A 12562-nucleotide genomic window follows, 5' to 3' on the forward strand; every position below is an offset into this window, starting at 1 on the left:
CAATTTATATACAATATCCATACTCACATTTCATGTTGAATTATAACTTGAGAATTTTCTCATTTTATAATGTTATATATTATGTTATTAATATATAAATATACACTAATATTTATATTATATTTATATTCATATATAATATATAAATAAATATATAATGTATAAGTACATAAATATATATTATAAATATATTATAAATATAATATATTAATATATTATATAATTGTTATATAAATATAAATATTATATAATATCATATAAATATTATATTCATATAATTTATGTATTTATATAATTTATATATGTAAATATAAATACATTCATATGTAATATATTTAATATAAATATAAAATATAAATATAACCTAAATATATTATAACTATTTTAAAATTAAATATATATTTAATTTACATGTATTTTGCAAGTTTATTTACATTTATTTACATATTCTATTTATTTGCATATATTATAGTTATATAGAAATATAAATTATTATAATATGATTTGTATGTTTATATATAAATATATAAATAAATATATCTTTATATTTAATATATTTATAATATACATTTTTCTATATTATTCAACTATATGCATAGAAAATAACCAAAAGTTTATCTTTTATTGATGGAATTATGCATGGTTTTGTTCTTTATACTTTATTTAAGAAAATACACAATAAATCATTGTTTAAAAATAATCTCCTTGTAAAATAAATATAGTGTCATTTAATGGTAAAGTTTAGGCTGTATATATTTTCTGAATTTTCAGTTCCAATTTCACATAAAATGTTATGTATCTAACAAACAATTTGAAATATATTTAAAATAACACCATTTAAAACTCTTTCATCACACAATTCAGAAATTCTGGTATCCTTTTAAAGCAAATTTCTTCATAGTGATGAATTTCATATTTAATTTATAACCTTCATTATAAATTTTGCTGCACTCATCCAATTAAAAATTTTATTGAGCCCTTTCTTAAATAGCCTTTTAAATTTTTTATTGTATAGATTGATTGCCTGTTTCTCAACAGAATACCGTGTTTCTCAACCATTTTTTCATCATCACCTCCTTAAGGAGCTTTTTTAGACATTTTTTTCCCTAATTTACCCCCCCATGAAATTTTAATATCTGTTTATGTACTATGTGTATATTCATGATTTATACATTAAAAAATAATTTTTTTTTCCCTCTCACAAGAATCGATTTTCACCCCATTGGTGGTGATATAGCTTCCTTTGAGACTATATGGCTTAAAGGAACATTACGGAAAAATGTTACTTTAACTTTTACAATGAGTCTCAAATCCACGTGTTTTGTTTTCATAGCTGCCTGCCTCTCAAACATCACATGGTGACCATTCCAACACTACTACTGTGGGGAGAGAAAGACGCATTTATGGAGGTTGAGATGGCTGAAGTCACAAAGATTTATGTTAAAAATTATTTCAGGCTAACTATATTGTCAGAAGTCAGTCATTGGCTTCAGCAAGAACAACCTGACATAGTAAACAAACTGATATGGACATTTCTGAAAGAAGAAACAAGAAAAAAAGATTGATTTTCTATATCTTCTATGAGGGGTCTATAATGAAATCGCTAAATAATTTTTAATAATTGTTCATCAACCTCTTTAAGCTTCATTAGGAAAAAATGTTTTAATATGCTTTATCATAAACATCCCAACAAATGATATTGAAAAAAATCTGAGAATGTGTGGACTTATAACATGATGTTGATTTTCTTCTGTTGAATTTTGCACGGTAAAGCATCTGCCTTAAAATGTGTACATTGGTACAAAAAGGAAGTTGGGGCAAGTGGCTCAGTTTTTATTTCTTGCATTCTTTACCCTGTTAACATCTGGTGCCTTTTATAAATGTATATTAAAGATTAGCTGTGCCATGTTTAAAAAGGCAAACCTGCAATGGTATAAATTTTCATTTTATTGTTCAAAACTTCTTTTTACTATTTTTCAACCATTAAAAGATTCTATTGTAAAATCTCTTGGATTTATAATATGCTTATGAGTTTGAAGGCAAAGATGATTAGAAGAATATGCATTCTTAAAACAAGTCATAAATTCTATTTATACTGGAAAGATTAACAAGAGATAATGTAGAGATTCTCATGTATACATATGTGTGTGTGTATTTAATACTGCAAAGTTGGAAAGCACATCCATCAAATTACTTATCTTAATTTTCCAGCTAAACTGGCAAGAAATTTAGATGAAAGATCAAAATATCCTTTTGTCCCTATAATGCAACCAGAATTGAATTCTGTACTTCCTATGTGCAATAGAATCTAAGCTCCACAAAGCATAAATTTTTTACTATTTTATTACTTGACACATATCCAACATCTGGAATAAGGGCCTAGCTCCATTGTAGTCACTCACTTATCTGTTTAATGAATAATTAAATATCTGACACACTGCTAGGCAAATATAAAGGAAAGATGACATGGTAATATGGAACTTTCCTTAGGAAGTATACACAGGAAAAAAAAAAAAAAGTATACACAGGGGCACCTGGGTGGCTCAGTCAGTTAAGCATCTGTCTTCTGCTCAGGTCATGATCCCAGAGTCCTGGCATTGAGCCTTGCCTTGCACTGGGCCCCCTGCTTCTCACCCTCCTCCCCACTCATGCTCTCTCTCTCTCGCTATCTCTGTCTCTCTCTCTCTCAAACAAATAAATAAAATATATATTTTTTAAAGATTTTATTTATTTATTTCTCGGAGTGAGCACAGGCAGATAGAGTGGCAGGCAGAGGCAGAGGGAGAAGCCGGCTCCCTGCTGAGCAAGGAGCCCGATGCGGGACTTGATCCCAGGACAGGACGATGGGATCATGACCTGAGCCGAAGGCAGCTGCTTAAACAAAAGAGCCACCTAGGCGTCCCAAATAAATAAAATCTTTAAAAAAAGAAGTATACAGAGAATGTAGTTAAGTTAAACAAGGATTCAAGAGTAGTAACGAACATTACAAATAGGAGTGGGAAGACTTACAGAATAGAGAATGATACAAGCTCAAGGTAATACTACTCATTCACTTGGGTTGGTCTCATCTGGCATGGGAGACGACCAGTAACATTGCCACATCATGTCTCCTTAGAGGCTACAGCTATGTTCCCAACTAAGTCTAAGTTGGTGAAAAAATGTCTCCCTCACTAAGTGTAGTTCTGATAGTGACAGAAGAAAGTGGAATGTGCTTAAGAATTCTCATTATTGGGCGCCTGGGTGGCTCAGTGGGTTAAGCCTCTGATTTCGGCTCAGGTCATGATCTCAGGGTCCTGGGATCGAGTCCCGCATCGGGCTCTCTGCTCAGCAGGGAGCCTGCTTCCCTCTCTCTCTCTGCCTGCCTCTCTGTCTACTTGTGATCTCTCTCTGTCAAATAAATAAATAAAATCTTAAAAAAAAATTCTCATTATTGTATCTTAAGCAACTTTTATTTATTAATAAAAACCCAACTTTCTATATACATTTTTGCTTGTGCTTCATAATAACATTACAAGATAGAGGGTATTACCAGTTTACAGATGTGAAAATAAGGCTGGCCAATGCCATGGTATAATTGTTAGAAGAAGAATCTGACCTAAATTCATTTGGTTATAAAGCTTCTAATCTTTCCAGTAAGATAACAGGCTCTGTATTTACACTGTTTTGTTTTACTGGTAACCTGATGTGCTCTAATAAATAGAAACATCTCTCAGAAACCTATAATTTGACTTTTAATTCTGGGGAAAGGAATTTAAATCAGTAATTAGCAAATTAGCATTGTCAGAGTTGCAAATGTTACAAGGTATAGAAGAGAGCCTGGTTCACAACGACTTTGATTATGCTTCCCTCTTGATCATTTCTGAAGGGCAGCAAGAAAGGAAAGAATAGGACTTTGGCTGTTTATGTTAACCCAGTAAAATAATCCTGACTTGCTTTACTGAAAACCTATTACTGACTAAGGTGATTTTAAGGTTTGTTGTTGTTACTTATATCAGTTTGGAATGCTGACTGGTTCATGTGGGCTCATGTTAATAATATGAATCAAATGTGCTGTGGCTAATTCCAGCCCATGATAATGGATGTATTCTAATTTGCTATGTATGTAGAAGAGGGCTTGTAACAGATATAAAGGCTCATGGGTGCCATCAGTTAAACCTCTAGCATAAAGAGATATCATGGTCTCTGTAGAGATCAATTTGTAGGGAGACTAAAAGAATTTGACTCACCAACTCCCAAAACATCTCACAGTAAGTAAACTTTACTGGTAATGGCATTTAAATTAAAAAGTTATAATTAAATATTCATCTATTTAAATTACTATATCCCTAGTAGGCATATAATATATCCTTAATATAAATGTAAGAAACCATGTGAAAATAATTAAGCCTATATATCAAAAGGAAAACATTTAGAAAAAGCAAAAAAGATTGTACTGTTGATATGATTCTAATTCTATTACACCATTTATCATTTTTAATTTTTCTAATTTTAAGAAATCATCAAGGGTAATACACCCTCATTTCTGATTAACCCACACTGTATCTGAGAGTCCTAAATATGTGTGACTAGAAAGGGTACTTGAATATGGGGAAGGGGTTTGCTTTGGGGGCTGCCCTCAGACCCAGTCTACTGGCATCCTGAGACCCCTGAGAATTTGGCCTCATGCCTCGGCCATCCTTTCACTTGGAGATGGAGGTGTGAGAGTCTGCCTTCCACCACGGGATGATCAGGTCGCACAGCCCTCAGTGGCCAACCTGTCCGTGCAGCCGAGGTGTATCAGCCCATGGTGCTGGCTACATCATCTTCGCTGCAACTGTGCTGGTGCCAGTCTAGGAGTCCTGCATCGCCTTCTTCGTCATCGTCTTCCGGCCGATGTCCTCACTTTCCACCGAGTTGACCAGTCAACCCCGCGAAGAGTTGGGGGGAAAAAACTGGTGCAACCACCCCCCAAATTCTTGTTTCAGGCAACATTCTGTTTAGCAGCATCCCTGGTTAAAGTGAAAGGGGAAAAGGGACCTTGGATGAGGTCCTCATCTGTGTTACAGCCCCACACTCCACTTCCTTTAACTAAATCGCCTCTGAGGTGATGCAGTTTGGGGGAGAAATGGATAGGAGGTGCCGTGGAGGGGAGGGAGCTGTGGTCACAGAGAGAATGGAACACACAGGGGAACACACAAGAGAACACTTCCCCAAAGCCATTGGCTGGGAAATGAGAGAGGCTGATTTTCGTGAGTTTTTGCAACAAGTGGGGCTCAAAGAATGGAGTTTTAGAGGTTGGCAGGCTTGGCTGTGATAGTCTTAAAAGCACTGCCCTACTCCTGGAGATAAGGCAGGCAAGCAACCCCAGGGCAGACAATATGATCTGAGGATCACTTAAGGAGCATGGCCGGAGGAGTGGGGGGCAGGGGGACAGGACTATTTGCTCTTCTTGGAGCTTATCTGTGAAAGGTGGCATTCACAGAGTCATCTCTCTGGGGACAAAAGAGTCAGCAGGTGCCATTTCCCTCCTCTGCCCCTCAGCATGGGCACAGAGACACCTGCTGAGAGCAACTAACCAGACACTGGCTGTTTAGCCTGCTTTGCTCCAAATCCTACTCTCCCATGTTCTGGCATGATTGCCTTTCTTGGTCAAAGTTGTATCCATCCCAGTGCTGCAAAACCCTCCCCCAGGAGACCAGTTCAGGCCCCTGCCACAGCATGTCCCTAAAGTTTGGGGTTTTAAAAGTCAACAGGATTGGCTGGGATAAAGCCCCAAGGGCATTGCACTGCTTCAGGCAGGCAAGCAACCTAGAGACAGATTGCATGAAAATAGCAATCTGAAAAACACATGAGACACATGAGGAGAAATTATTCACTCTTCTGGGAGTGCTTCACCAAGAGTAGCAAGCACAGAGATCCCTCCCCAGGGATAAAGGAGCAGGCTGGTGTCATTTCCCTCCTTCAGTAAATTGCACAGCACCAACACTGGCTGCCTAACCTACTTACACCAAGGCCCATCCCTTGTGCTCTGCTGTTGCTGGTATTCTTGGGCAAGTGTGCTTAAGGACAGTGCAGCAGGCCCCTTCCCAGAAGACCAGCACAAACCCCCGCACACAAAATGTCTACTGACCATAGAATTCTGCAAGACTTCAATTCCACATCAGGTCTTATTTAACAAGTAGACCAGAGCATGCTTAGCTAAAACTCACCACACTCTGGCTGAAGTCCAAACACTGTCTACTGCAGGCAAGAAGAGCCTCTGCAGATGATTGACCTGAGGGATAAGTAGCTGAAATAAAGCAGCAGGGTGCTCCAGGCACACACCAGAGACCCTCGCTGAAGAACCAGGGCCTGGACACTATATGACCTTTTCTTCATAAAATCATTACTCTTCAGAGCAGGAAACACAACAGGCTTTTCTGACACAGAGAAGAAGACAGAGACCTACACAAAATGCCAAGATGGAGGAATCCATCCCAAAAAAAAGAAAAAGAAAAGGTCACAGCCAGAGATCTAATCAAAACAGATGTTAGTAATTTAAAGCAGTAATCATAAGAATCTCACTGGGTTTGAGAAAAACATGGACAACATCAGGGAGACTCTTACCACATAGATAAAAGAGTTAAAAAAAATCAGAAATGAAAATATATAGTAACTGAGATTCAAAACCATCTGAATGTAATGACTACAAGGATTGAAGAAGCAGAAGATTGAATAAGTGATATAGAGGATAGAATAATGAAAAGTAATGAAGTTTAACAAAGAAGAAAAGAGCTGAAGAGAGAAAGAAGAACTATGGATGATGAGAATAGACTGTGACTCCATCAAACATAGTAACATTTGTATCATTGGGGTCCTAGAAGAAGAGAAAAAATGGGGGCAGAAGATTTATTTGAGGAAATTATAGCTAAAAACTTCCCTAATCTGGGGAAGGAAACAGACATCCAAATCCAGGAAGCACAGAGAACACCCATCAAAATCAATGAAAGCAGGCCAATACCAAGACATATTACAGTTAAATTTTCAAAATATAGTGATAAAAAAATCCTAAAAGCAGCAAGACAAAAGAAGTACCCAAATTGCAAGGGAAAACCCATAAGGCTAACTTCAGATCTCTACACAGAAACTTGACAAGCAGCAAGTGTCATGATATATTCCACTTGCTGAATGGAAAAAATCTGCAGCCAAGAATGCTCTATCCAGCAAGGCTGTCATTCAGAATAGAAGGGGAGATAAAGAGTTTCCCAGACAAACAGAAACTAAAGGAGTTCATGACCATGAAGCCAACATTGTAAGAAATATTGAAAAGGACTCTGAGTGGGAGAGAAAGACCAAAAGTGACAAAGACTAGAAAGGAACACAGAAAATCTCCAGAAACAATGACAAAAACAAGTAATAAAATGGAACTAAATACATATCTATCAGTAATTACTCTGAATGTAAATGGACTAAATGCTCCAATCAAAAGAAAGAGTGTCAGAATGGATAAAAAAAACAAGATCCATCTATATGTTGCCTATAAGAGACTCATTTTAGACCTAAAGACACCTTCAGATTGGAAGTGAGGAGTCAGAGAAAAATTTATCATGCAAATTCATGTCAAAAGAAAGCTGGAATAGCAATACTTATATCAGGCAAGCTAGATTTTAAACCAAAAACTGTAACAAGAGACGAAGAGCACTATATCATAATAAAGGGGTGTATCCAACAAGAAGATCTAACAATGATAAATATTTATGCCCCCAACTTGGGAGTGCCCAAATATATAAAACGATTAATAACACACATAAAGGAACTCATTCATAATAATACAATAATAGTAGGGGACTTTAACACCTCATTTACACCAACGAACAGATCATTTAAGCAGAAAATCAACAAGGAAGCAAGATAGTGAATGACACAATGGACCAGATGGACTTAACAGATATATTTAGAACATTTCATTCTAAAGCAACAGCATACTTATTCCTTTCAAATACACATGTGACATTCTCCAGACTAGATCACTTACTGGGTCACAAATCGGGCTTCATCCAGTACAGAAAGATTGAGATCATACCATGTATATTTTCCAACACAACACTATGAAACTTGAAGTCAACCACAAGAAAAAATTTGGAAAGACGAAAAATATATGGAAGTCAAACAATATGCTACTAAAGAATGAATGGGTCAACCAGGAAATCAAAGAAGAAATTAAAAAAAAATGGAAACAAATGAAAATGAAGACACAATTGTCCAAAATCTCTGGGATGCAGCAGTAGCAGTCTTTTTTTTTTTTTTTTAAGATTTATTTATTTAGTTATTTATTTGACAGACATCACAAATAGGGAGAGAGGCAGGCAGAGAGAGAGAGAGGAAGAAGCAGGCTCCCTGCCGAGCAGAGAGCCCGATGTGGGGCTTGATCCCAGAACCCCGGGACCATGACCCAAGCTGAAGGCAGAGGTTTTAACCCACTGAGCCACCCAGGCACCCCAGCAGTAGCAGTCTTAAGAGGGATATTTATAGCAATACAGGCCTACCTCAAGAACCAAGAAAAATGTCAAATAAACAACATAATCACACCTAAGGAGCTATAAAAAGAACAACACACCAAGTCTTAAGTCAGCAGAAGAAGAGAAATAATAAAAATTAGAGCAGAAATAAATGGTATATTGGGGCACCTGGGTGGCTCAGTTGGTTAACCATCTGACTTTTGATTTTGGTTTAGGTCATGATCTCACGGTTATGAGATTGAGCTCCACATTGGGCTCTGCACTGGGTGTGGAGCCTGCTTAAGATTCTCTCTTCTCCCCTGCTCCTCCCTATTTCCTCTCTCTCTCTCTATCTTTATCTCAAAAAGAGAGAGAGAGAGAGAGAAAGAAAAAAGAAATGAATGGTGTAGATACTAAAAAACCCAGCAGAACAGATCAATGAAACAAGGAACTAGTTCTTTGAAAGAAATTAATAAAATTGATAAACCTCTAGCCAGACTTATCAAAAAGAAAAGAGGAAGGGCCCAAAATAAATAAAATCACAAATGCGAGAGAAGAAATAACAACTAACACTACTGAAATACAAACAATTATATGAGAATATTGTTTAAAACTATATGCCAACAAATTGGACAATCTGGAAGAAGTGGACAAGTTCCTAGAAACATATAAATTACCAAAATTGAAACAGGAAGAAATACAAAACTTGAACAGACTGATAACCAGCAAAGAAATTGAATCAGTAACCAAAAATCTCCCAACAAACAAAAGTCCTGGACTAGATGGCTTCACAGGGAGTTCTACCAAACATTTAAAGAAGAGTAAATAGGGGCACCTGGGTGGCTCAGTGGGTTAAGGCCTCCGCCTTCAGCTTGGGTCATGATCCCAGGGTCCTGGGATTGGGCCCTGAATCGGGCTCTCTGCTCGGCGGGGAGCCTGCTTCCTCCTCTCTCTCTCTCTTCCTCTCTGCCTACTTGTGATCTCTATCTGGCAAACAAATAAATAAAATCTTTTTTAAAAAAAAAAGAAGAAGAATTAATACAAGGGCTCCTGGTTAAGTTGGTTAAGCATCTGACTCTTGATTTGGGTTTAGATTGTGATCTCCACTTCATGAGATCGTGCCGTGTGTTGGGCTCCATGCTAGGCACTGAGTCTTTTTGAGATTTTCTTCTTCTCCCTCTGCCCCTCCCCACCTTGTGCACTCATGCTCTCTCTCTCTTTCTGTCTCAAATAAATAAATAAATCTTTAAAAAATGGGCAGAAGACATGAATAGACTTTTCTCCAAAGAATACATACAAATGGTAACAGATATATGAAAAGATGCTCAACATCATTCATCATCAGGGAAATACAAATCAAAACTACAATGAAATATCACCTCACGTCAGTCAGAATGGCTAAAATCAACAACACAGGAAACAACAGGTGTTGGCTAGCATACAGAGAAAAGGGAACACTCTTACACTGTTGGTGGGAATGCAAACTGGGGCAGTCAGTCCAGAAAACAGAATAGAGGTTCCTCAAAAGGTAAAAATAGAACTACCCTATGATCCAGCAAATGCAGTACTAGATATTTACTCAAAGGAAACAAAAATACCGATTTAAAGGGATATATGCAACCCAATGTTTAGAGCATCATGATCAACAATAGCCAAATTATGGAAACAGTCCAAGTGTCCATTGACTGATGAATGGATAAAGAATAGGTGGTATACAGTTAGAATGACTAAAACTAACAAGTCAGGAAACAGCAAGTGTTGGCAAGGATGTGAGGAAAGGGGAACCCTCTTATACTGTTGGTGGGAATGCAAGCTGTACATCCACTCTGGAACACAGTATGGAGGTTCCTCAAGAAGTTAAAGATAGAACTACCTTACGACCTAGCAATTGCACTACTGGGTATTTACCCCAAAGATACAAATGTAGTGATCTGAATGGGCACGTGCACCCAGCAATGTCTACAATAGCCAAACTATGGAAAAAGCCCAGATGTCCAATGACTGGTGAATGGATAAAGAAGATATGGTATATATATATATATATTCTATCTATCTATATATCATATATATGTGTGTATGTATAGATACATAAACACACATAACCAAATATTACTCAGTACTCAGGAAGTATAAATACTTACCATTTACATCAACATGGATGGAACTGGAGGGTATTATGCTGAGTGAAATAAGTCGATCAGAGAAAGACAATTACATGGTTTCACTTGTGGAATATAAGAAACATTGGAGAGGATCATAGGAGAAGGGAGGGAAAACTGAATGGGAAATAATCAGAAAGGGAAACAAACCATGAGAGACTCGTAACTATAGGAAACAAATAGGGTTTCTAGAGGGGAGGTGGATGAGGGCATGGGTTATTAGCTGATAGGCATTAAAGTGGGCATGTGATGTGAGAGCACTGGGTGTTATATGCAACTGATGAATTATTGCATAGTACTCGGCCATAAAAAAGGATGAAATGTTGCCATTTGCAATGATGTGGATGGAATTAGAAAGTATTACACTAAGCGAAATAAGTCAGAGAGGGACAAACACCATATGATTTCACTCATATGTGGACCTGAAGAAACAAAACAGATGAACATGGCATGGGGAAAGAGAGACAAACCATTAAACAGACTCTTAACTATAGACAATAAACTGAGGATTACTGGAGGGGAGAAGGGTGGAAGGATGGGTTAAATAGGTGATGGGTATTAAGGAAGGCACTTGTTGTGATGAGCACTATGTATTGCACGTAAGTGACGAATCACAGAATTCTACATCTGAAACTAATATTACACTGAACGTTAATTAACTGGAATTTAAATAAAAACTTAAAAAAGTAGATTAGAAAAAAGCGATCTATTGATAAACATTGTTCACCTTGTTCTAGTTAATATCTATATCTTGTTCAGTGCTAAAGTAAGGCCAGAGGAACATTTTAGACCATTGCCTCTTCTTCATTTTTGCAAAGAAAATATCTCATTAAGAGCTCCATTGGCAATAAATAAATACACGTAACAATACAGTACAAGAAAAATAAAAATAAACATCAGTAAAATATAATACTGGGAATACCACTGAAATGATTATAAGTGATATGGCTGCCACTTAAAATTTTTTTCTAGATATGTAAATGATTATTTAGAATGAGAAAAGAAATTACAAAAGACTACAATTTCTGGAAAGCTGATAATATTACAAACATAAGTTATAAATTCTGACAAATTCTACTTTGAGTCCCATTAAAGGGGAAATTTGTGTTTTTAATTGCATATTCTGCATTATTAAGAATACTCCTTTCACTCTGACTACATACCAATGAGAACTGAAGCTTCAAATCTTATACCTTCTAACTACCTATATACTTCTAGCACCTTTTGTTGTAAGACATCTTCACATGTGATGTGATGTGACCTTGGGCCCTATCCATTTATGTCACTCTGCAAGATGAATCAGCTAAGTATTCCTGGAAGCCATTCCTGCACCAGAATAGGAAGCAATAACTTATGTAGATGTGGAAATGATTGTGAACCAATAAATATGCCTTGTTAACTCAAACTACTGTATCCTCAGCTTATGTTCATTGTGGTCATATCCCAAAAATTGCCTATAGGCACTCAGTGCCACCATATATGAGGGGACATTTGATTAAGAAGAAAGTCTTGGGGCACCTGGGTGGCTCAGTGGGTTAAAGCCTCTGCCTTCGGCTCAGGTCATTATTCTAGGGTCCTGGGATTGAGCCCTGCATAGGGCTCTCTGCTCAGCAGGGAGCCTGCTTCCCTTCCTCTCTCTCTGCCTGCCTCTCTGCCTACTTGTGATCTCTCTCTCTCAAATAAATAAATAAAATGTTAAAAAAAAAAAAGAAAGTCTTGATCAAATGTGGTAAAATTTCCTACCTTTGCAAAATTTACCAAAACATACCCCTAAAAGTACAAAAAGGAAACACATTTCTAAGGATTCCACTGGAGCCTTCTTGTACAAGGGGGGGGGGAGGTCCCTAAAGCTTAGATTTCATTAGTTAGCTTCCTGGTATTCTGAGAAGAAAGGAAGAAGAGGTGAGGGGGAGGTGAGCAGAGGAGGAAAGCTTAAGGAAAGTGACA

The 12562-nt window shown here is 36.9% G+C and overlaps 1 protein-coding gene across 1 annotated transcript in view; it reads left to right on the top strand.

Moving 5' to 3' along the window:
* Positions 1–2094, top strand: part of LOC111143581 (epoxide hydrolase 4) — a 44459-nt gene extending 42365 nt beyond the window's left edge. Inside the window, exon 7 of the mRNA XM_022497406.1 lies at positions 1334–2094. Within this exon, the coding sequence (XP_022353114.1) occupies positions 1334–1565 (232 nt within the window). The 3' untranslated portion in view covers positions 1566–2094. The remainder of the gene's footprint in view (positions 1–1333) is intronic.
* The last annotated feature ends 10468 nt before the right edge of the window (positions 2095–12562 follow it).

This window comes from Enhydra lutris, unplaced genomic scaffold, assembly GCF_002288905.1.
Source record: "Enhydra lutris kenyoni isolate GAN:26980312 unplaced genomic scaffold, ASM228890v2 scaffoldscaffold9, whole genome shotgun sequence".
NCBI lineage: Eukaryota > Metazoa > Chordata > Mammalia > Carnivora > Mustelidae > Enhydra > Enhydra lutris.